Source organism: Callionymus lyra, chromosome 2, assembly GCF_982586985.1.
Source record: "Callionymus lyra chromosome 2, fCalLyr1.hap1.1, whole genome shotgun sequence".
Taxonomy (NCBI): Eukaryota; Metazoa; Chordata; class Actinopteri; order Syngnathiformes; family Callionymidae; genus Callionymus; species Callionymus lyra.
In genome coordinates, this window is record NC_141819.1 from 26,136,222 (window position 1) to 26,157,728 (window position 21,507).

At 37.8% G+C, this 21,507-nt stretch overlaps 1 protein-coding gene across 1 annotated transcript in view; it reads right to left on the reverse strand.

Annotated features, from left to right (window-relative positions):
* Positions 1-14,370: 14,370 nt before the first annotated feature.
* Positions 14,371-21,507, reverse strand: part of rab26 (RAB26, member RAS oncogene family) — a 54,433-nt gene continuing 47,296 nt past the window's right edge. The window contains exons 6-9 of the mRNA XM_087782876.1: positions 19,824-19,889; positions 18,646-18,702; positions 16,715-16,791; positions 14,371-15,039 (exon numbers count right to left, since the gene is read on the reverse strand). Coding sequence (XP_087639002.1) covers positions 14,937-15,039; positions 16,715-16,791; positions 18,646-18,702; positions 19,824-19,889 — 303 coding nt within the window. The 3' untranslated portion in view covers positions 14,371-14,936. The remainder of the gene's footprint in view (positions 15,040-16,714; positions 16,792-18,645; positions 18,703-19,823; positions 19,890-21,507) is intronic.

Genomic DNA, 21,507 nt, shown 5'->3' on the forward strand with positions numbered 1-21,507 from the left:
GCCATAGTGACCAAGCATGGATGAGGAGCCTAATTTATTTTGAAGCAGTCAAACTTGTGATATTTAAATGATTAACCTTCAGGTTGCCTCTGGGTATTAAAAAAAGAAAAGAAAAGCTTTTGACGTTTCCATTCTGCTATTTTTAGGTGTCATGGCTACAGGCGAGGAAACATAGATCATGGAATTAATATACACAGTATTAAACTTCAAAACGTGTGCGTCATCATTTTTTTAAAAGCCTTTGTCGTTTATTCAGTGAAAGAAATGATCAACGGTAAGAACCTCCAGTGCTTAGAAGACTTGAATTACCCATCATGTTTAAGCACGTTTAATCATCAATGAGAAGCTCAGTGTGGCAATGAAACCAAAAAAGAACATTGTGTTGTTAGATTTTTAAAGCTTTATTAAAGATAATGACAGCAGTTGAGTTATTGAACTGGCATGTTTTTTTTTTATAGCCACGACAGAGTAGTTGAGTGAATTGATGTGTCTTCATTTGACTCGTCATGTGATTAGGTGTCTATTTTAGTTCCTTTAGGTTTTCCAGTGAGATCATTTAAGAAAACAAACAAACAGGTGCAGAAACATGGGAATTCAATTATGTCTATTCTGGTCTGGACGGCAGCCCACGGGCTTTTCTTAAACTGGTGCTGCCTTTGATTCCAAGTATATTTACGTGATGCATCAACGTCAGTGGCTGCCGTTTCCAGGTTGTTCTCAGGAATAATTCAATCTGGTTTTACGACAACATCCTTGGATGTTGTTCAGCTGGAACAATTCATTTTGGTTTTTATTTCTTGAATTGGCATCAAGAGCTTTAGAAGAAATGAAAAAAATGACAGCCATTTGATTCTTTATTAGTTTCAGAAATTATCCAGAGGTGAGTAAGAATATTTAATTTAATTATAATAATCCACGTCAAAGATGATTCACCAGATCAGAAACACGAGCTGCTCTATTGGTACATGGTGCCCATAGGAAACATCTTCAACTCTAGTTTAAGAATGATTCAAAAGCTAAAAAACTTTCTTTTACACATGCAAGTGTTCATTCACACCTGAGAACAAAGTCAAAAGCTAGATTTACCACCGTGTGAATTGGAGAAACCACTTTTAGTGATAACGGCCGTATCTAAGGCACCAACAACCTGATGACCTCAGGACTGCATATGAAACACCAACAACTGTTTATCTATCTAATGTGGACACACACTTTCATCACACCACAGGTTTTCTATCTTGTAGCTGTTCTGTTGAAATCCCTTTGAGTTGTTGGTTCAGTTTTGATAAGTGTAGTTATAGTGTGTTTTAAAAGTGTTTGTATGAAACTTAAAGTGGAATGAATCCTGGATATCAGCAACTTCTCAGCAGGAAAATGAAGTTGTTTGAAATTAGCTTTTCTTTTTTTATATATATATATAATTTAATGATAGCAGTGTGGGGTCTAACCTTAAAGGTTTGATTTAATGTTGTAGTTTAGAGAACATAATACAAGTTGTTCTCTGAACTAGATCTTTTGGGAATCAGAACAGGCTTATACATTCACGCATGTTCACTGATGTGTAAAATGTTGTTTACATTGACAGCAAATGAATCAGCTGAAAGGACTTATTTTCATGAAGACATTGTTAATTGCTTCTATAAAAACGTTTTTAGTGAACTCTGTTGATCTATTAATGGACTATTGATTGATTTAATTTGAAATTGTCCCCATGATCATTTTAAAGATTTTATGCAAAGATAAGTTGTTTTTTCTTTCTTCTACTACCACTGATTATGCTCTCATGTTTTCTCAATTATGTTTCTGTGTGAATGCTGGTGTAAAGCAGCTTCTGAAGTATCATAGACTGTATGGATTTCATTTCTAACATGTACAACTAGATGGAAACTGCCATTTAATTGATGAAGTGATCTGTTGTCTGAATATTCTTTGAATACACAAAAATCATTAGTTGTTTTTGCAAATTTCTTCCTCGTTCTGCTACATTTAAAGCAAATGAATTCCTGTGTTCTATCGAGAAATGTTTAATTTCCTTAAAACATATTAAACAATTTACACAAGTTGTACAAACTCCTTCAGACAATTGAAGAAATATCAGCAAACTGAATTCAAGGATAATGAAACCCAAAATATGTAAAGGAAAAGTCCACATAATTAGGAACAAAAACTGCAGAAACAAATAGCTAGTGAAGAATTATGACATAACAACAGGTGGACACGATGTTCTCTTTCTCACTGACAGACGAAGCGAGAACAGCACATTGTGGGTCCAAGGATCTTGTTAAGAAGTGTCTCCTTGTGTTCCTACTAGCACGTGTCCGGCAACCACAGAGAAGAATCAAGACGACATTTCTTACACTTGCATTTGTCAACCAGAAGTTGAGCTGAAGCTTTGTTCGATGTGAGCGTGGTGTTTCATTGATTTGTCCTCCAAAGATCTGACTAGAACATACAAACACATCATTCACTTCTTCCTCACAATGCCTCGGTAATTGTGACAAACACACTCGAGAAGCTCAACAGGAGCCATTCTTTCCTTTTTTTTCCATTGACAATTCAAGAGAATAACGTTCCCGAAAGAGATAAATGTCAGCACGCTTTTAGTCGTGTTTAAAGTTATTCTGGGAGAATGAGCCATAGCTCGAATATACCTCCTGGCTGCTGTGGAAGTGGTGGCTTTAGCAATGACTCGGCTGAGGATCAGACCTCATAAGAGAAGGATTACTGTTCGTCAAAAAGACTCCATAAACCACCATGAATGACATTGTAATGCAGATGATTGGGATGTTTTTCGTAAGTGGCCATATTTATTCAAACTGTTACGGAATTCATGATGACTCACACTTCGTCGGATGAACAAAACACAAAACGGTAAAAGTACAAAAGTAAAATATTAAGCAACAGGTAAAAAACACACAGAGAATGTGGTTTAAATGTTAATTACATGTAAGCTAAGAGAGAATACACAGAAAATGAATCAATCATTTGTTTCTTGTTTTGAACTTGAACACCAACAATTGTTTGTCTATCTCATGTGTATACACACTTGCATCACACTACACAACATAAACAAAGAGATTAACTCTAACAGGGGAGATTTTGACATTGTTGTTTTGGTGACGCCTTCTTGAGCTGTTAGTTTCTGTTGGAAACTTGAGTGAAGGGCAGGAAAATTAAGTTGTAGGAATGTTTGAAATGAATATATTTTTATTTTTTATATATATATGAAATGATGATTATGATATCAGAGTTTGTTGTAAACTAAAAGGTTTGATTTATTGACAAATATGTTAAGTGAACTTCATACAAGTTGTTCTTTGAACTTTGAACTTTAAAAAAATAATCTTTTGTGAGTGAGAACAGGATTATATACGTTCACATCTACCACCGACGTGTTGTCATTTCTTCAATGATATGAAGGTGATCTGTTGTTTGTTTTGAAAAGATATTTAATTAAATTCTAAATCCTTTTTTTTAAATTATCCTTTTTTAAATTATGAGGGTGAGCCTACATCTAGTTATCTGCCACATCTGGCCAGGACCAACAACACCTCTATTTCTCCCAAAATGTGCTTCTCCAGATAATTCAACGTTGTGAGAACTAACCAAGAAGTAATTTAAGCATATCTTAAGTTGCTAAGTTGCGACCCTGAACGATAAACGTCACCAGTTGTAGCTCAATGTGTCACCGTGTTCCCGGCAACCTGAGTCGTGGAGGGATTACTTTATGGGAACACGGAAAACCTGGTAACCCAGAAAACACTAGTGATTCATGTATCCATCACTCCACCGTCCCTCATGCATATGAACCACTCGACTCCTGCAGTTTCCAGTAGTTGTTCGCATCACGGCAAAGCTTTGGATCAGCGAGTGCATGACAGGAAAAAAAAGGTTTTCCCCCCGTGAGTGTCTTTCTGATGCTTATTTGAATTCTAACATTGGACGAGAGGACCGGGTTCACCAGGTTGACAAGTTGTAGCTCAGAACATCGTGATTCGTCTTCCCATTTTGATCACAGTGAGCACAGAACAGACACTCGTCTCCCAGGCACGTATTGACTCACTGAGACTAACCTGACGTCTAATGAATCATTGTGTTTCATAATGAGCATCTTCCTTAGACAGACATAACCTGCCTTTACAGTGAGGCCACATTTAGGAGACACTTTTGAATACCACAACAGCAGCACAACTATTTCAACACAGTCGAAACTGAGGGCGTGTTATGTTATATGTTACATATCAAGGTTGTTGGTGTGACCTTGTCCATCATTTGCCTGCAATTTTCTTGGGGGGGAAAAGTGAGTCCTGACCGGTCAAGTGCATCAATATTTAAAAATAAATGTTGGTTTGTCACTTGTGTAGTCCCTGTTTTTGCTGTGATTGGTCAGAAAGTTGTGTCACATTAGTAATGTCTCTCAGGTAGAAGAACTCACATTTCTCCGGTCATTAAAACTCTTCACTGGCTTCCAGTTTCTTTCAGGATCAACTTTAAAATTCTGGTTCTTACTTTCAGATCTATTCATGGTCAAGCTCCTCCTTACATCACTGATCTGATCCAGCCTTACACCCCAGCTCGGGCTCTGAGGTCTGTGGATCAGAATCTACTTATGGTTCCACGAACACGGTTCAGGACCAGAGGAGAGAAATCTTTTCAGGCTGTTGCTCCTAAGCTTTGGAACGATCTTCCTCTTTCTTTGCGCTTGATGGAGTCTACTGACTCCTTTAAGAAACATCTTAAGATGTTTCTATTTGTTCAGGCTTTTCCTTGATTTTCTGGAACTCCTGTTATGTTATCAGTTTTATCTTGATCTTTAAAATATATACTTTATTGAATTTTGTTTTGATTGTTTAAGCGCTTTGTGACCCTGGTCTGGAAAAGTGCTATACAAATAAAAATTACTTACTTACAAGATATTATCCTTCTTATGTCTATGTCAGTTCCCCTTTTACAAAACATAAAGATGCGTAACGCTTCTATTCCTTTAACCTTGTGTTAGCTCTGGGTCAAGGTGACCCGGGGGCTACGAAAACCAATGTGTGTTTGCGGTATCCCTTGTGTTGTCTCTGGGTCAACGAGAACGACCTCCCTGGCTTCCAGAAATCCATATGCAGTGGTGATCTCTAGTTCACCACTGCAGAAAACTGCAGAAACGGTTTTCTTTAACTGAGAAAAATCTCTAAACTTAAGACACAACACAATCCGGAATTATAAAATTCATGCGTTTGTGATTTTTATTTTCGTGTCTAAACAGGAAGGAGCTGTCTGGCCTGCAGTTAACACAAAACTGTGCAGCAATAATTCTGACCTGCTAGTAGAAGAACTCACATTTCCCCAAACCTTAAAACTCTTCACTGGCTGCCAGTTTCTTTCAGGATCAATTTTTAAATTCTGGTTCTTACTTTCAGATCTATTCATGGTCAGACTCCTTACATCAGTGATCTGAACCAGAGGGGAGAAATCCTTCCAGACTGTTGCTCCTAAGCTTTGGAACGATCTTTCTCTCCCTCTGTGTTTGATGATCTACTGACTCCTTCAAGAAGAATCTTCAGACATTTTTATTTGTGCTTTTCCATGATTTTCTGGGACACCTGTGTTTGTCTTATGTGTCTTGAACTTTTAAAGAATATATTTTAACTGTGTATTGTTTTTGGTTGTTCAAGTCCTTTGGACCCTGGTCTAGAAAGGCGCTTTAAAAATAGCCATTACTTACTTTACTTACACAAGGGATACCACAAACACATTTGTTTTCAAGTTTTTCGTAGCTTTGACCCTGAGGCAACACAAGGGTTAAAAAGGTGAGTATATAAAAAAATATAAAAATCCATCTACAGTCAAGCAACATCACAGTGAGTTGTAAATGTGTAATAACGGTTATGAACTAACATAACATAACATAACTAACATAAAAAACTCTAAAGTGAAATGAAAAAGAAAGTTTCATTCCTGGCTGCTGATTATTTCAACTGATCGGAGCCGTGTCCACGGGTCATGAGTTCTGTTTTCACGCTCACTGTGAAGAGACAACTCTTAACTTTTATAAAAGGGCCACGTTTGATGAAGTGAAAACAAGTCGTGGCTAAATATGAATGGTAACATAACAAGAGTTATCTCAGTCAGGATTTCAAAAAACTGAAGAGTCTTTATCTTCATCGAGTTCAACTTCTTCACGGACAGATGGAAAAAACACATTCAGTCTTTAGCAATTAGCATCGACTATTAGCTGCTTTACTTTATGTTCCTTTGATGTTTTTTTATCTTGTCATAAATCACTTGATCGTTCACGAGTAACTCGGACTAGACTCAAGCTTCATGTACTAAAGATGAGAGCAGTTTCGGTCGTAACACAAAGCTTGTGTATCATATTTTTATTTATTTAATGTTAAATGACATTCCATCTGTATTCCATCTTACAATACACTACCATAAATACAAGAGTGTCCTCATGCTCCCCTGCTGCCCCACGTATCCCACACTGACCTCCCCTGACCTCACCTGACCTCACCTGTGTGTCATCCCAGGACAGAGCCTGGACTCGCCGGTTGTCTGGTAACCTCAGGCCGTTGCCCGGGACAGGTAAGCTTATTTGTAATGTTTCTACAATTTTTCGAGGTGGTTTATCATTAGACACGCCTGGGCTGGAAACATTTTTTTTTTTTTAAATCAAGGGCCACGACTGAAACAATGACATAACAAGTCAAGGGAGGACATGTGAGCAGACAGACTTGTGTTGCTTTTAAGACAACGAGGTGTATTTATATCGGCAGCTGCTCCTGGCCCGGACTAACCATCAGATGAATCATCAGGTGCTTCAGTCTAGACACCAAAACTGTGCCACTGGTGTTATTTTATCTCTATATTTAAGATCCTGTTTTATAATTTCAAATGTTTCCTTTGGTCTAATTCTAATTCTCCATTTATGTGCCTGCTATTCTTTTCCATAACATATTGAAATGTTGTTTCATTTGAAGTTCTCCTTCATAGCTTCACCTGTGGGTGAATTTTTCTTCTTCATGTCCATCAAAATAAAATAAAAAAGAATAATAAATAGTAATTACACATAGATATCACGTAGAAATGCTGTACAATAGTTTGTATTTTAACTGAATAGAAACTATTAAAAACATACAGGACATACGTTACATTATTACACAACAACACAAACAGTTGTTGATTTTCTACTGTCTTGCTTTCTAATAAAATACTTTTCCAGATTTTCAGACATACGTTATTGAAGCTACTTTATTTTTATGTGGTCCTAAAAACAAGTGTAATGTTCACTCAAAACTATCTCGCCTGCATTTTGTCATCATGACATTTCTCATCTTTAGCCTCATATAGACTGATCATCAGAACCTTATTTTTTGGCTAAAACCCATTAAAACATTTTTTGAAATAAAGGTTATCTATAGATGATGTCTTCGAGACGGAGTTTTGCACATCTAGTCTAAAGGGGTCCAGATGGTTATTTTTGCTTCTCCTCAAAGAAAAAAAAGTTTGTTTGAAATGATGGTTGTGAAGGTTAATAGTTGCTTTTGTTTCATGAATGCTATCTTTGAATTATAAACACATGTTTGATCATGATATCAAGATGCATTAATTGTAAATTATTTATTATTAGTTTTGAAAAGGTGTTTAAAGCTTTTGCGGGCCACGTAAAATGACTTGGCGGCCCAAATCTGGCCCCGGGACATTGATGTTCTAATAGATAAACGATGAATAAAAAGGACATTTACAATTTAAAGTAGTCTTTAGAGTTTTATACGTCATGTTATGAGAACTTTGTCTGGAGGCTCTTCTTCTGGAAGATCAAAGGTTACAGACTCATGATGAAGTAGCCAAGTGTTTAAATGTGTTTGTTAGTCCAGTGGTCCAAACAAACAATGTGTTCACTAGCGGCGAATCCTCGAGTCTATTAAGACATATTTTCCTCCACATGACGACAGAGGTCCAGACGAGGCGTGTCCTCCTCCTCCTCCATCTCCAGGGATGACGAGTGCTGCAGACTTGTTGGAGCGGGCCCGCGGGACTCAGACCCAGTTTAGATCCCTTGTGTTTCCCACTCGTGCCGGATATATATCCCGCCCGCGGCTGATGACTGAGCTCTGGGAATGTCGGGGGGGGAAAAGAGCAGAGCCGTTCTGACGTGTGTCACCAAACTTTTGATTAGTTTGAAGAAACAAACCTTTGAACAACTCCTTATATCACGTCTACACATCCTGTCACATCCTTCATAACAAAAACCTCCCTCTTGTTATTCATGCTGGGCCTGGAGGCGTCTCCCTCTCAGGTCCGACTCAACAGGAGGAGGAAAACAGACCTGGTGGGTGAGTTCAGCGGGAGGTTGTCCTCACTGTTTGTTGACAGTTTTTTTTTTTTTGTTCAGCTGAGTGAAGACGCTTATCTTAATGAGGCCGGGAAGTGTTCGTCGTCCTTTTATTAACGCGCAACAACACATGAGTCCGCGGCTCCACACAAGCTTTAAATGAGAATTAAATCAATAAAACAACACTCAAGGCTCACCGTGATAAGATCTGCTGCCTCGACAACAAGAAGGTTTGCAGGTTTGCTTCCCGCTCCAGGCGACTCGTGACCTTGTTTGTTCTGCCCACGCTTGTGTAAGACTCCGGCCCCACATGTCTCCTCAATCCAAAAACATACACTAATGATTAAGAGCAAGTGATGAAAAGTTGATTCAATCTTTTATTTTAGCTCTATCTTTATTGTATTTATGTGAACTAAAAAATAATCACAATATTAATTTTCATGACACTGTATCAATATTCAACAGCCTTGTTTTGATTTTGCAAATATACTTTATTTTTTATTATAGTTCTTCAAGGTTTACTTCAATTAAATGAGTGTGAAATTCACACCGTTTGTCCATTTTTTTTTTGCAATGAAACTTATTGAACATTAATATGTCCTCCGCAACTGAGGACGAGAGGATACAGTTGACTCCAGCATCTTTTAAAGCTGAGGTTCAGACATTTTTTTGGTTTCAAAACCAAAAGGTAGTGACAACTTCATTATTTAATTCATGTTTTGGTGCTTTTTCCCTTATGCGAATGTAGCCTATCCCAGTTTCCTCGGGCGAGACTTGAGGGACACCCTGAACAGGATGCCAGTCTTTCGTAGGGCACACAAACACAACACATATCATTCATGCTGTCTGTAGATTCTACAACGTCAGAGACAAGTACTCGACAACAGTATGGTTCTACTGTAATATACTGTAGTTCCATTGTTCCTACTGTATCACAATATATCACAATATATTGTATGGCGGTGCATGTATCGCGATACGTATAGTATCGCCAGACACAGTCACTCCAATACAGGTAAGGTCAACAGGTCCTTCGGGCCAATAGGATTGTGGGTAAATCAGACACACAGCGACCCAGAGAAAGCCAAATTTCATCACCCTAATACTGACCACATGGCTTTGTTTGGGGTTCCAGGACAATTTAGTGCGGCAGAGTGGACTGCTTGGCAACACGAGGGGTCCTCACGCACACACAGGTGCTCACGGGTGTGTGTAATGAGACTCCAGCGACAGATGGCGCCGGACCAGTCGTATGAGGAACTCTGTTTCACTACGATTGACCACTATTGACTTATTCACACCATTGAGCCCGATGTGTGCACTCAGAGGCAGGAGTGGGAGACGACGTTGACCAACCTGAGGTCACCTTGAAAATGACGACACAAAAAATATAAACATATAGAATATGAACGTTTACATGATCTAATCTTGTTATTGTTGGTATCTAAACCTTGGATTAATGTTTAAACAACGAATTTGTTAAATATGAATTTGTCTTAATTTCTTCTTCTTCTTTTTTATATATATATATATATATACAGAATGTAAGGTGAATATTTTAATTCTGGGTCATCACCTTTCACCTCTTTTACATTTATTTATTTTATCTTTTTTATTTGTCGGAATATGCTCAAAAGTCTTAAAAATTGAACATCTTGACTCGGAATCAGGTCAGACGTTAAACATAGTGTCGAGTGGATGAAACTTCATGAAACATCGTGCATATTTTCACAGTCACTAGGTGACACTCTTGGTTCAATAATTACATGATGTTTCATTTTGATAGTTGTTTGAAGTCGAATATCAAAGCAGAGAGTACCTTGTTTTTGTATATAAAACATATAGATCGCCCTCGTGAAGATTACTACAAAAAAACAGAAAATACACAGATGACTTTAGAACATATACATTTTATTGACCGTGAAGGTTCTCATTCATTGAGGTCATGGTTGTCCAAGAGGTTCAAAAGCGAGTCAACTGGACTGTGTACAGTTTCTAAGAAAGACGTTTCTCAGTTCATCCGAAGGGCTTCTTGAGAACTGAAGAAGCAGCTCGGATATTCATTTAATTGTATTTTATAATGTTTTTTTATTATAAATTGTAATATAAGTCACTTCAGAGAACCACTTCACAGCGTGTAAGATTTGGACTTGAACATTTTAAATAGCTTAAAGGTGAAGATACTGCCCATCACTGTGTTGTTGTACTTCTTATTTCTACCACGAGAGACAACTAACTTTGAGGATTGATCCCGAACATCTTTTGTTAAATAATGTTTTTAAGATGAGTGCAGAAGATTGTCTGTGGCGACTTCGAGTTACACTCAGTGCAACACTGACATCTGCTGGATACAAAGAAGAACAGCTCAAACGTGTTTCTAGTTTCTAGAATATTTGTAAACCAGAGTAAATTATTTACGATTATTTCTTGATATTAGATTCTGGCTCTCTCTTTATTTATTTCATCTAAAACTGTTGTCAAATTTGGATGAAGCCCACTATATATGCTTAATTAATTCAGATTTAAATGGAAAAGCACGTCATCTTGTTATACAAAGTTTCCAATACTGTTATATATGAATTATATTGCTAGTGTCGTGAAGTATCAATAGGTTAATGAAGCTTCATGTAGCAGTATTCTTCTTTTCAAAGCCACTAAATATCACTCTGTAATCGATTGCTTTAAACTCTAATTCTTATTGAACCCTCACTTCATTTTAAAACAGAGGGCGCCACCTACTGAGATACAATAGAAGGACACATGAAACTTCATCATTACATTTATTGTTTAAATGGTCTTATATATGGCTTTTCTAACACATCCCCAGTTGACATTAGGTCCACTGCGAACTGTCATGTTAGAAGTTCAAGACTGTATTGCATCGGCTGCTTCAAGTTGTTGTCCCTATTGACGGGTCTGTTACCTCCGCTATAATCTCCGCTATATAGATCCAGTTCTCTCCAGCACCCTCCATGGACTCTTCTACTCTATACTCTCCTCTTTTCTCTCACTGTATCCTCCCTCACTTTTTTCTCACTCCACCTGTCTCGTCATACTCAACAAATATGAAGTGAAAAATAACTTAGTTTATTAAATATTTTGCTTTATTTTAACCTATTGTTATTATTTTCTTTTTCCTTTTTACAATGGAAGTCATTGAGAAGAAGCTCTCAACTCCATCCGTTGACTTCCACACTGCGTAAAATAAACATGTTTTTTTTAATTAACCAAAATTAAAATATAACATTTATTTACATAAAAGAAAACTGTAATCAATATTGTTTTAAATCTTTAAATCATCCAAAAAGTAGGTACAAAAAAAATCCCTTCACCCATACTTTAAAGTGTTAACTTAGAAACACTTTTCCATTTAGAAGAAAAATTAATATTACCAAGAAAATGTCCTGTGAATACGCATGAAAATAGAAGAAGGCTTGAGGGATCCAACTCGTTCACAAGTTTGTGAAGATGATCGCACAGCCTTTAATATTAGCCTTCAGAGTGAGACCAAGAACATTCCCTGAATAAGGTATTATATTCTCCATCAATCTGGTTATTTCCTTTCAAGCTTTGATCATCTCATCTTTATCCAGCTGCTGTGAATGACTCCATGATGTTCTGTCTCAGTATACAAGAAAAACAAGTGCAGATGAAGGACACGATGTTCTCACACTTGTATTCTTTGGTGGTTTGGAGTCGGAGTGAGCTGCTGTTTTTTTCCTCTCTCCTTCTCCACAATGGCTCAGAAATATTTTTTCCCTTGTGTCATTCAAATATAAAATTCGTTGATAATTTTACACTTTTATACTTTGTATTAAGGCTTAAAAAAACGACCGAAAAAACACATCATATTGTGTTTTGCATTCTCTCTTAACTTTTCTGGCACTTGTAAGAATGCCATAGGGTAGGAATAATTATTTTTTACTTTAGATGTTGTGTTTTATAATCACTTTACTAGACTGTATTTATTGAATGTAGTTTTAAGTAATTCTAATTCACTTTTACATTTATTACTCATCGTGTCAGCGTTATTTTGGTTGCATCCATTTGACAAGAAGTTCATTCATTTTACATTTTTTAACATGTGTCTGAGTTTTTAATTTATTTTAGCCAAAGATAATACTTTTGGGTGTTTAGAATCACAACTGCCGTACTTCTTGTTGTTATTCTGCGCTTGTAATAAAAGCCAACCGCCACATGAGGCCGCTGTGAATCCACTTTTTCAAAATCCAACTCGAAAACCAAGGACCTCAAATCTCGAAAAGTCCAACCTCGTCTAGTTAAACACGTCTGTGCAAGTAGATTTACATATTTTCATTCTTTTACAATGACATGTCTGCATGGATAAAAAGCAAGCTGTTGTAATTATTGTCATCTAGACAAATGCGACAAGTAGAAAGATCAACTCATCATAGTCGTTGTCAAGGCAACGGCAAATAATGGAGGCCCTTTTGACAACATAATGACTTGATGATGGTAAAAGATAAATCCAGCATCGGTGACGTCTCAAGACTTCCTGCACTGGTCTGTCACTTGTGTTTGTAGTGAGTAGCTGTGATTTACAGGTTTTGTTTGATTTGTGGATGTCAAACCATTTCCACGTCATCTTCAATCATCTTGTCCATCCGAGGAAATGACTATGTTACTATCGACCAGACTTGATGGTCATATTAGTACGACATGTTTTCACAGAACAAGATCAATATCCAACACTTAATCTTAATTACAATTTCTTCTTAAATGCCGCACTTTAAAATGATTATAAACACATTTTATGATAAAGAGAAAAGAGGTTTGAGATGAAGTCTGAGTTACTGGTAAGATAAGCAGACATTAGGTTCTGATAGAGATGAGTCGTTGAGGCCTCATGAAACATTTAATAAAGTATCACGATACGGTGTATTTTTTTTGAAAGACCACTAGATGACACATTCGCTTCGAAAATTGAGTTGTAAAATCAGAGCCAAATAATATGAAGCAGAGAGTGCCATCTTGTGGCCTTTTGAATTGAAGACACGTGCTGTGTCTCAAATCGCATACTACTCTTAGTATGCTAGAAGTTAGTATGCATCAGTTTAGTGTACATACTAACTAGTACACAAATTCTCCACAGATAGTATGTCTCAAATCAAACACTGCTGCTACACACTAACCGGAGATCACATGACAGCTTCTTCTTCTACTTCTATTTAACGATGTTTCAACCAGCTGTTTGAACGCTATCGACACCTGCTGGCAGCACGTTTTGCAAGTTTGGAAAAAGAAATAAAGAAAAAATATGAGAATCTAAATAATCGCAAGATATTTAAGCTGGTATCAGCAGCAAAGACGTGTTTATCCTCCTACTGCTGCGGAAAATGCACCTGTAAGTATATGAATATATATGCATTTATATATGACGTAACTTCCGTTTAAAACGTCACTAAGATGGCGGCTGTTTAGGGTGGATAGTGTCCATCGAACCATGCTCAGTTTTGTGGGCGTGTTAGTACGCCAATTTAGTGTGCATGGCGCACTAAATTTTGCATACTAAGAATTGAGACGCACTAACGCACTAAAAATACTAACTTTTAGTACGCTAGTATGCGATTTGAGACACAGCAACGGTATCATGATACCTACTATGCTAGCGGTTTCATGAGGCCTCAACAACACATCACTACTGAGTGTTTGTTGCAGTACATTATGTCACCTGTAGTGGACATGGAGGGTAAAACGTGACTCAAATGAAAGAAACAGTCACACCACAAATTCCATATTAATGGCATACATCACTTGTGTAGTACTTCTGTAGTGTTTTTGCAAACCTCTCAAGTGTCAGGACAAAAAAAAATTGTTCAATCGTGGTGTACCTCAAGGCTCAATTTAAGGATCACTTGCTTTTCATCATTATAAGCTTGTCATTTTGTGCTTTTGTTTCCATAGATTAAAAAACAAACAATTCATCTTCAATTTATACACATAAATAAAGTTGATTTAATGTCATCACAGTTGCATAAATACTCTATATTTCACTTTCATACAATGCAATTTGACCCATAATACACTTTTGAGTCGCATTTTATTTTCATGAGGACAATTCTCCACTTGTATGAAAATCATTGTTGATATTTAAGTTACAAACATGGAAAACAAATGCAGCACTTCCGGAACGACGGCTGGTTTTTCAGTATTTAACAGGAACTGTTAGTAAAAAAAAAAAGAAAAGCCAAACTAAACTAGTCACCTGTTGTACCTGTTGTGGATGACGTTCTGTACACAAAAACAACATTCTGGCATTACATGACAATTGTGTATCTGTACAAAGACTTGTGTTGATAACTTTTAAGCAATTTAAATCACAAACACCATGTGAACTTCACAACAAGCCACGATTTTCTTTAAATATGTACAAGACATTCTAATAAACTACAATCCAAGTCGAAGTGTTTGTCATGCGAGTGAAAAGGACATTTATGATACATTCACAGTTGCGGAGGAGAGCTGGGTCGTTTACGGACTGGAGACAAACTGAAGGGTTTTGAAGTCATGATTTGTCGTCATTTGTGTGTGTGTGTGTGTGTGTTTCTCTTGTCATGCAACACACACGTGCATCAGAGCCAGAGACAGTCTATGTGCGGCAGCAGCCGACCGTCCTCATCTCTTTGTCCACGTATTCCTGCAGCTGGAATTTTGTCTCCTCTGGCTCCTTCATCGTCCTGTGCTTCAGTTCCCTGCCAAAGAGGATTTAGACGTGAGCACAGGAAGAGCAGCGGAGAAGAACGAGGACGGCGTCTCTTAAGCATTCGAGGCTCCAACGTCTTTGTTTGATTTTAGAGAACAAAAGTCAATTTCTATGAAAATGAAATGGCACAAATTGAACTGTGGAAATGTTTGGGTAAGTTATTGAATAATTTGTGCAATCATTTTTACCAACCTGGGGCCTCATGTACTAAGGGGTCCTATGTGCGTGGACCTACTTTTCCACGTCAAAGTATCAATAAGGAAAAGTGTGTTCAAAAGGTAGGACTTTCCGACACGTCTGCAGGTGTCGTACGTCCTTTTTTACCGCTCAGATGTCAGCCTCACCAGTCATGTTGAGATGAGAGTTACATTAACGATCAATATGGATCATAAATTAACACACACAAGTATTTGTAGTTACACGAGTGAACATTAGATCATTCACAAACTTATGAATATGTTTTTATTAACCAAACGGATGATCTGTATTCGATCATTTTATACTGAATATTTTAATCCACTATTTCACGCTATTCAGAACATATGTAAAGGAATTATGAGCTTGTTTTTCTAATATAACGAACAAAATGATCAGCGTCTGATGCTTCAAGTCTTTCTCTACGAGAGTCACAGACGTTCTTGTGGAACAACATCACGTTTGATCAAAGTGAAGCTGCAGAATGAAAGCAGCTAAAGTTTCCCTCAAGTGATCATGTGATCAGAGCGATCTCCTTGAAAAACACACTTACACAAATACACATTTACATGATTTGTTCATTATTGATTTGTAAACAAAACGTTTTTATTTTATAAATGTAATGAGAATATGAAGCTCAGACGATCATTATCATCATTACTAATCAGCGCTTTAAGTTAATAATTTACAGTTTTATTCTTGTTAAACTCCATTTTCGGATGTTTCAAATAAGCCCCTGATCGTCTCTGTAAATAAAGTATTCTCGTTAATAACTGTGTATGTACGATACAAACATTTACACCGGAGCTCATCCATGTCAGGAATGTTTTAAATGAACGAATATAAACTCCAAAATCCATGTTTTAATTAGTTTGGACTTTGGTTCATTTAAATATGATTTAAATATGTAAATGAGGCAGGGAAAGGGATGAACAAGGCTGTGATTAATTCTTCAATGATTTGGATGTACAAAGGAAATGTGATTTTATTTGTGTGCACGCACGGATTCATACATCGGAATTATTTTGTACGTGCCGCATTTGTCTGGATTTAAGTGTTCGACCGTTTTTAGTAGAAATTCAACAAGGCTGCTTTTCATGTAAATCATGTGATTCATCTGAAGTATTAAACAGAGCCTGATTAAGATTAACTTGGTTATTTACTTTTTTTTTTAATCAAAAAACCTCATTTTCCTAAATGGTTTCGACTGAATTACAAAAAAAAATGCATCTATGGTACATTTTGACATAATTTAAAGTCCCAATTTACTCCCTCAGTTATCCAAGTACATTTAAAAACGCGATTAGGACCAAAACACGTTAAAAATACATACCTTTCAGTCTCCACCGGGACAAACCAACTCAAGTTTTGCTTCTCCATGTAATGATTCATGATTCATACATTGTATATAAATGGAAAATGTTTGGAAAGTGACCTGATATTTGCGTGAGTGATGCAGTGTGACTCACTTGGCCACAGCAGTGAAGGCCAGCTCCACGTTCAGTCCGGATTTAGCACTCGTCTCCATGAACGGCACGCCGAACTCCTGGAGAAGCAAAAGAACGTGTTGTCAGTGGAGGCCAGCACACCTATTAGGAAGGGAAGCCACTGACACATGGATGGGGGTTGAAAATAGAAATGGTAAATCATTTTCTGTTCTCGGGACAAACAACCCTGCGATGGACGGGAGCAGTGACTGGGATCGGCTCTAGCTCCCCTGCAGTATGACAGTTGGTCCAGCAGGTTTCCTACGATGCTGCTGAACCACTTCACCAGAGCCACTGCTGATAAATCAACATCAACAACAATCCTGAACATTCACTGGCAAGATCAGGAGTTCCTGCTCGACATCCGACTCCAAAGAAGAAGAACGTGTAACATATCTCTAACTGTGTCAAACATCGGAACATTGTCCGGATGCTGAAGCCGTCGGCTGCTCGAGCCAATCAGCATCCACCCCCTGACACATAGAAATGCCACGGCGTGATCATGTATGAGGAAGTAGATGCAGAAAAGGGGGCTCAGTAGACCCCCATCTCAGCGTGGGCAGGAGGTTATCGTTGGAATTTCTTGGCAGTTTGAACACATATAAGTAGAATCAGGAACATGTGGGAGTCTTTATCCATCTTACTTGCTATATATTTAAAATGGAGGAGATAAAAAGGGAAGATTTTTCCACTTAAGAACATTGTATAAAGAGTTAACTCCAATATGAGAATAGGTTGGAACAGAAGTATTTTCTTTATAGTGGGCTTTCTTACATTTTTGGTACTTTTTATTTTTATTTTGTATAGTTGTTCATCTAAATTGACTATAATATATATATAATATAAAATGGTCCCTCGTTAATTGCGGAGGTTTATGTCCTGAAAACCTTCTGCGAAATGGCAACTGTTTGATTTTTTCACAATTAAAACATACTTATCATCATCATTTCCCATGCAGTCTGAAAATACAACTTTTTTTCATTTCTCACACATTTTTACAATCTCAAAAACATGACGTTATAATTTTAAACACCAGGAAATTCCTATTTATAACCCAGCCAGTGTCATTGTAATGGGTAGGTTTACACTTACATGTATGTTAGGTCTCAGGATTTTACAGAAGTCAGTGAAGGCGTCATGAGACTCGTCAGGAAACTTGTGTTGGTCTACACTTACAGAAATTTTGGTTTTGGTCGTGGAACAGCGCCAGACACAGTGTTTGTGTTTTGGCTTCGTCAGTTACGTAATAAAACTACAGTCTGTCTCGTAGCCTCTGGAACATTACAATATGTTCCAGCTCCTCTGATCGTGCTGGCCCCCCACCCTCGTCTGTAACTATGATACCAGTCTCAAATCAGGACAAAAAACACAACACTGTGATGTTCACTGAACCGATTAGAATACAAAACACTGTGGGCGGATTAGACATTTAGACAATTTAAATGTATAGAAGTGTAGGTAAAAATCTCTTTGACAAAGCGAGAACTGAGAAGGCGAGGACCACTGTACGTTAAAACTTTTTTTTTTCAAAAGTCCGACCCTCGCGGTTAGCATTCCTGTGGCCTAAAGGAACCTTATTTGCGGACTGATGATGACAAGCATGCAGATGAACAGGCGGGACGACTCCACGCCTGATTTCCGCTCCACTTTGTCTCAATTTATGAGCGGTGGAGGGATGCTCCTCACAGGTGAGGCAACATCACTCATCACTCGCTCCCACTCTCACGCCTCTCAGGGCTCAGCGTCTTGGAAAATTAGGTTAGTGACGCCTCCGGATGATTTAGTCCGAACAATAACAATGTGAGCCGCTGTGAACAAACAACAAGCCCCCGATCGAGACGCTTGAGAGACGACGACGGAAGATTCATCGACAATATTTGCTAATTACTTTTCTCTGGATGGGATCTACTCACCTTGGCCAGCCGCTCCCCGTCCTCCCGCTTCACCGCCCTGTCGTGCGTGGAGTCGGCCTGAAACGTCAAGTCACACTCATGTCACTTATGGTTCCTGAACATAACGCCCGCTTTTTCAAAAGGAAACATCATGTGTGTCAAGTCATGGTTAGATCTGAAGGATTCGTGAAAATAAATGTTATTTTGTGATTACGATTATGTACACAAATTATTTTTTTTGTCATTCTATATAGTTTGAATGTTGGCCAGGCCTGCATATTATGCTGAAATTTAATTAATTGATTGATACATTTATTAGAACTTTAAAAAATATAACCCTTATAGAGCAAATAGTGTGAAAACCATACTTTCCTGACTCATTTTTTATTTGTTAAAGTCTTCCTCTCCAAGATGCAGTAAGTAGTATTAAGTAGTAAGTAAAAAGTAGTAAGTAAGTAAAAAGTATTAAGTTGAAATCTAGTCATGATGAATGACATCATGACTAGATTTCAAGTTAATACTTTATAAAGTTCCTCCCCTGTCTGAAATTTCGGCGAACGAGAGGTTACGAGAGTGGAGTGCATTATGACGTAATAATGGCTTAGTAAACAATTTTTCATGCACTTTTTAATACAAGCAAAAGAGAGAAAAAACAACACTTTATCCCTGTCCACTTTTATTTCTGCTGCCACATACTGTAGAGTCAGCATAAGCATTTCATTAAAAAAAAAAGAAGGATTTAATCTCATTCTATTCAATTGAAACATTGATTTTAATGAGAAAAGAAACGTCAGTTCTAACAAGTTTGGATGTTAATCTACATTTATTTTGACTTTATGGCCGTACATTTCTAAGAAATTTGTATTATGCCGTGTGTGTTTAGAGTTCAAATAACAAAAAAAAGACAAAATGACTGTTTTCTCAACATTATAATAATTATATTAGTAACAAGTGAGGTTAAAGGTGGTGTCGAGAAACTTTCAAAGGCCGATATAACATTAACTAATCACTATTAAAACTCTACGATGACATTAAAAAGCAAACGGGGAAGAATTTGAAGTATTATACATATTTACAAAGACACACCTGAAATATCTAGTCAATCTTGAGTTATTTAAAGATGTCCAGATAAAAAAATAAAAAAAGCTGCTCAACATGCTTCCTGTATGGCGTCCACCTCTCCATCCGTTTTTCCTCACCTTGTTGCCCAGTAGCATGACGACCACGTCCTGCTGTGCGTAGTCATGGATCTCTGTCAGCCACGCCTGGAGAAGGAAGCCGAGCAGCGGGGGAGAGGCCACCGAGAGGTCAGGGAGACGGATGAGCAGAGAGAACAGATTAAAATCTTCTATCTTCACTTGTCTTTCTCATCCAGCTGCTAAGTTCCACATACAGAAGCGTCTCTGGCAGTTGACTTGATTAAAAAGCGCTCGGGAGACGCAGGCGTCTTCGGGGGTTTAGAGGCGAATTTGGAGTTGGAAATAATTCAATATCCAAGGATCTAATTTGAGATTTGTGAACCGCTGACCAAAATGTCAAAGTTGGAACCCCCTGGCCACTTAATCTGAGACACAGAATGGCAGCGAGAGTTGAAGTTCACTCAGATATGAAAAGCTCTGGATGGATGAATCAGTAAAGTTTAAGACGCAACACCAGTGGTGGTCTTGACTCTCCTACAAAAACAGAGAGGATGCAAGGGCAGAAACTGCTGCTTATGTTTTGGTAACTTTTTCAAAATTCTTTTCGCAGATCCCTATTGTGGCCACATAGTCCAGATGCCAAACACTGCGTCTTGTTTTTGCCTATAAAAAGACCAGAAAAGGGTCTACAAAAATTGTACCAAATTTTAATAATGGCTTCACTCCTCCTCCAGCCAGCTGTAATCATACCGCTTTGTTTATACAAAGAGTCCCTTGGAGGTGGAGACTTCCGGGATTGATGATGCTCGGTGACAAACCTTGCGTGACCAATCACAGCAAAGTGGCCGTGGTTATGGTAAACAAGATTTCATCTCCAGAAAAACAAAGCGTTTTTAGAAAAACTTAAATGAACACTTCAGTTGCTCCATAAAACCTATATCTTCATTAATTCCCTCCATTATTCATGTTTTAATTCCAAAAATGCAATGCAAAGAAAATGTAATCTCCAGGCAACAATAGGTTCTTGTCATTAGTATTCGATGAGCATCAGTTCATCAAAGAAAGTCTGATTAATGACGTGTTTTACATTCAGCTTCTGTCCTGTTTCCACGTCTCTCATTAGATCTTCTGATTGTGGAAATGATCTCCATTATTCTCCCTATTCGTCAGTGAAATTCAAAGACAAGACAGTTGGACAGACGTGGCGTCATCTGAGTGAAAGAGGGTTTCAAAATGACATATTTGCTTGAAAAAAACAACTTTCAGATTGAATAGTTCCTGAAGAAGGAGGGGTCATTGCATCATTGCACGGAGGATAAGTGGATTTGCAATGAATTTTCCTCTGCTTGTATTCCGTGTTCAGCAGGGAAGTCTTTGTTGAAGGACGCCGAGCTGCTCCGTAAGCCGGGATAAAAAAGTGAAGAAGAAGAGGAAGTAGCTGGAACAAACTGGAGAGCTTACGTAACCCTGCGGTGAGAATCAAAAGAGCAGTTCAAGGTCGCGCCGAGAGAGCCTTTCAGTGGCTGAAAGGAAAAGTCAAGAACCTCTAGGTGACTTTCCATCGACCTGTGCAGCAACACCTGATGAACAATTACATACGGATAGTTGAACCAAAGAAAAGAAGAGCTTCAGAATAAAGTCAGCAAACTTAAGTCAATCTTATAAGAATTGAAAGATTCCTCAAATGTTTAAATCATGTTAAAAATAGGACTAAGGGTGGAGCATTTCATGATGAATCATGGGT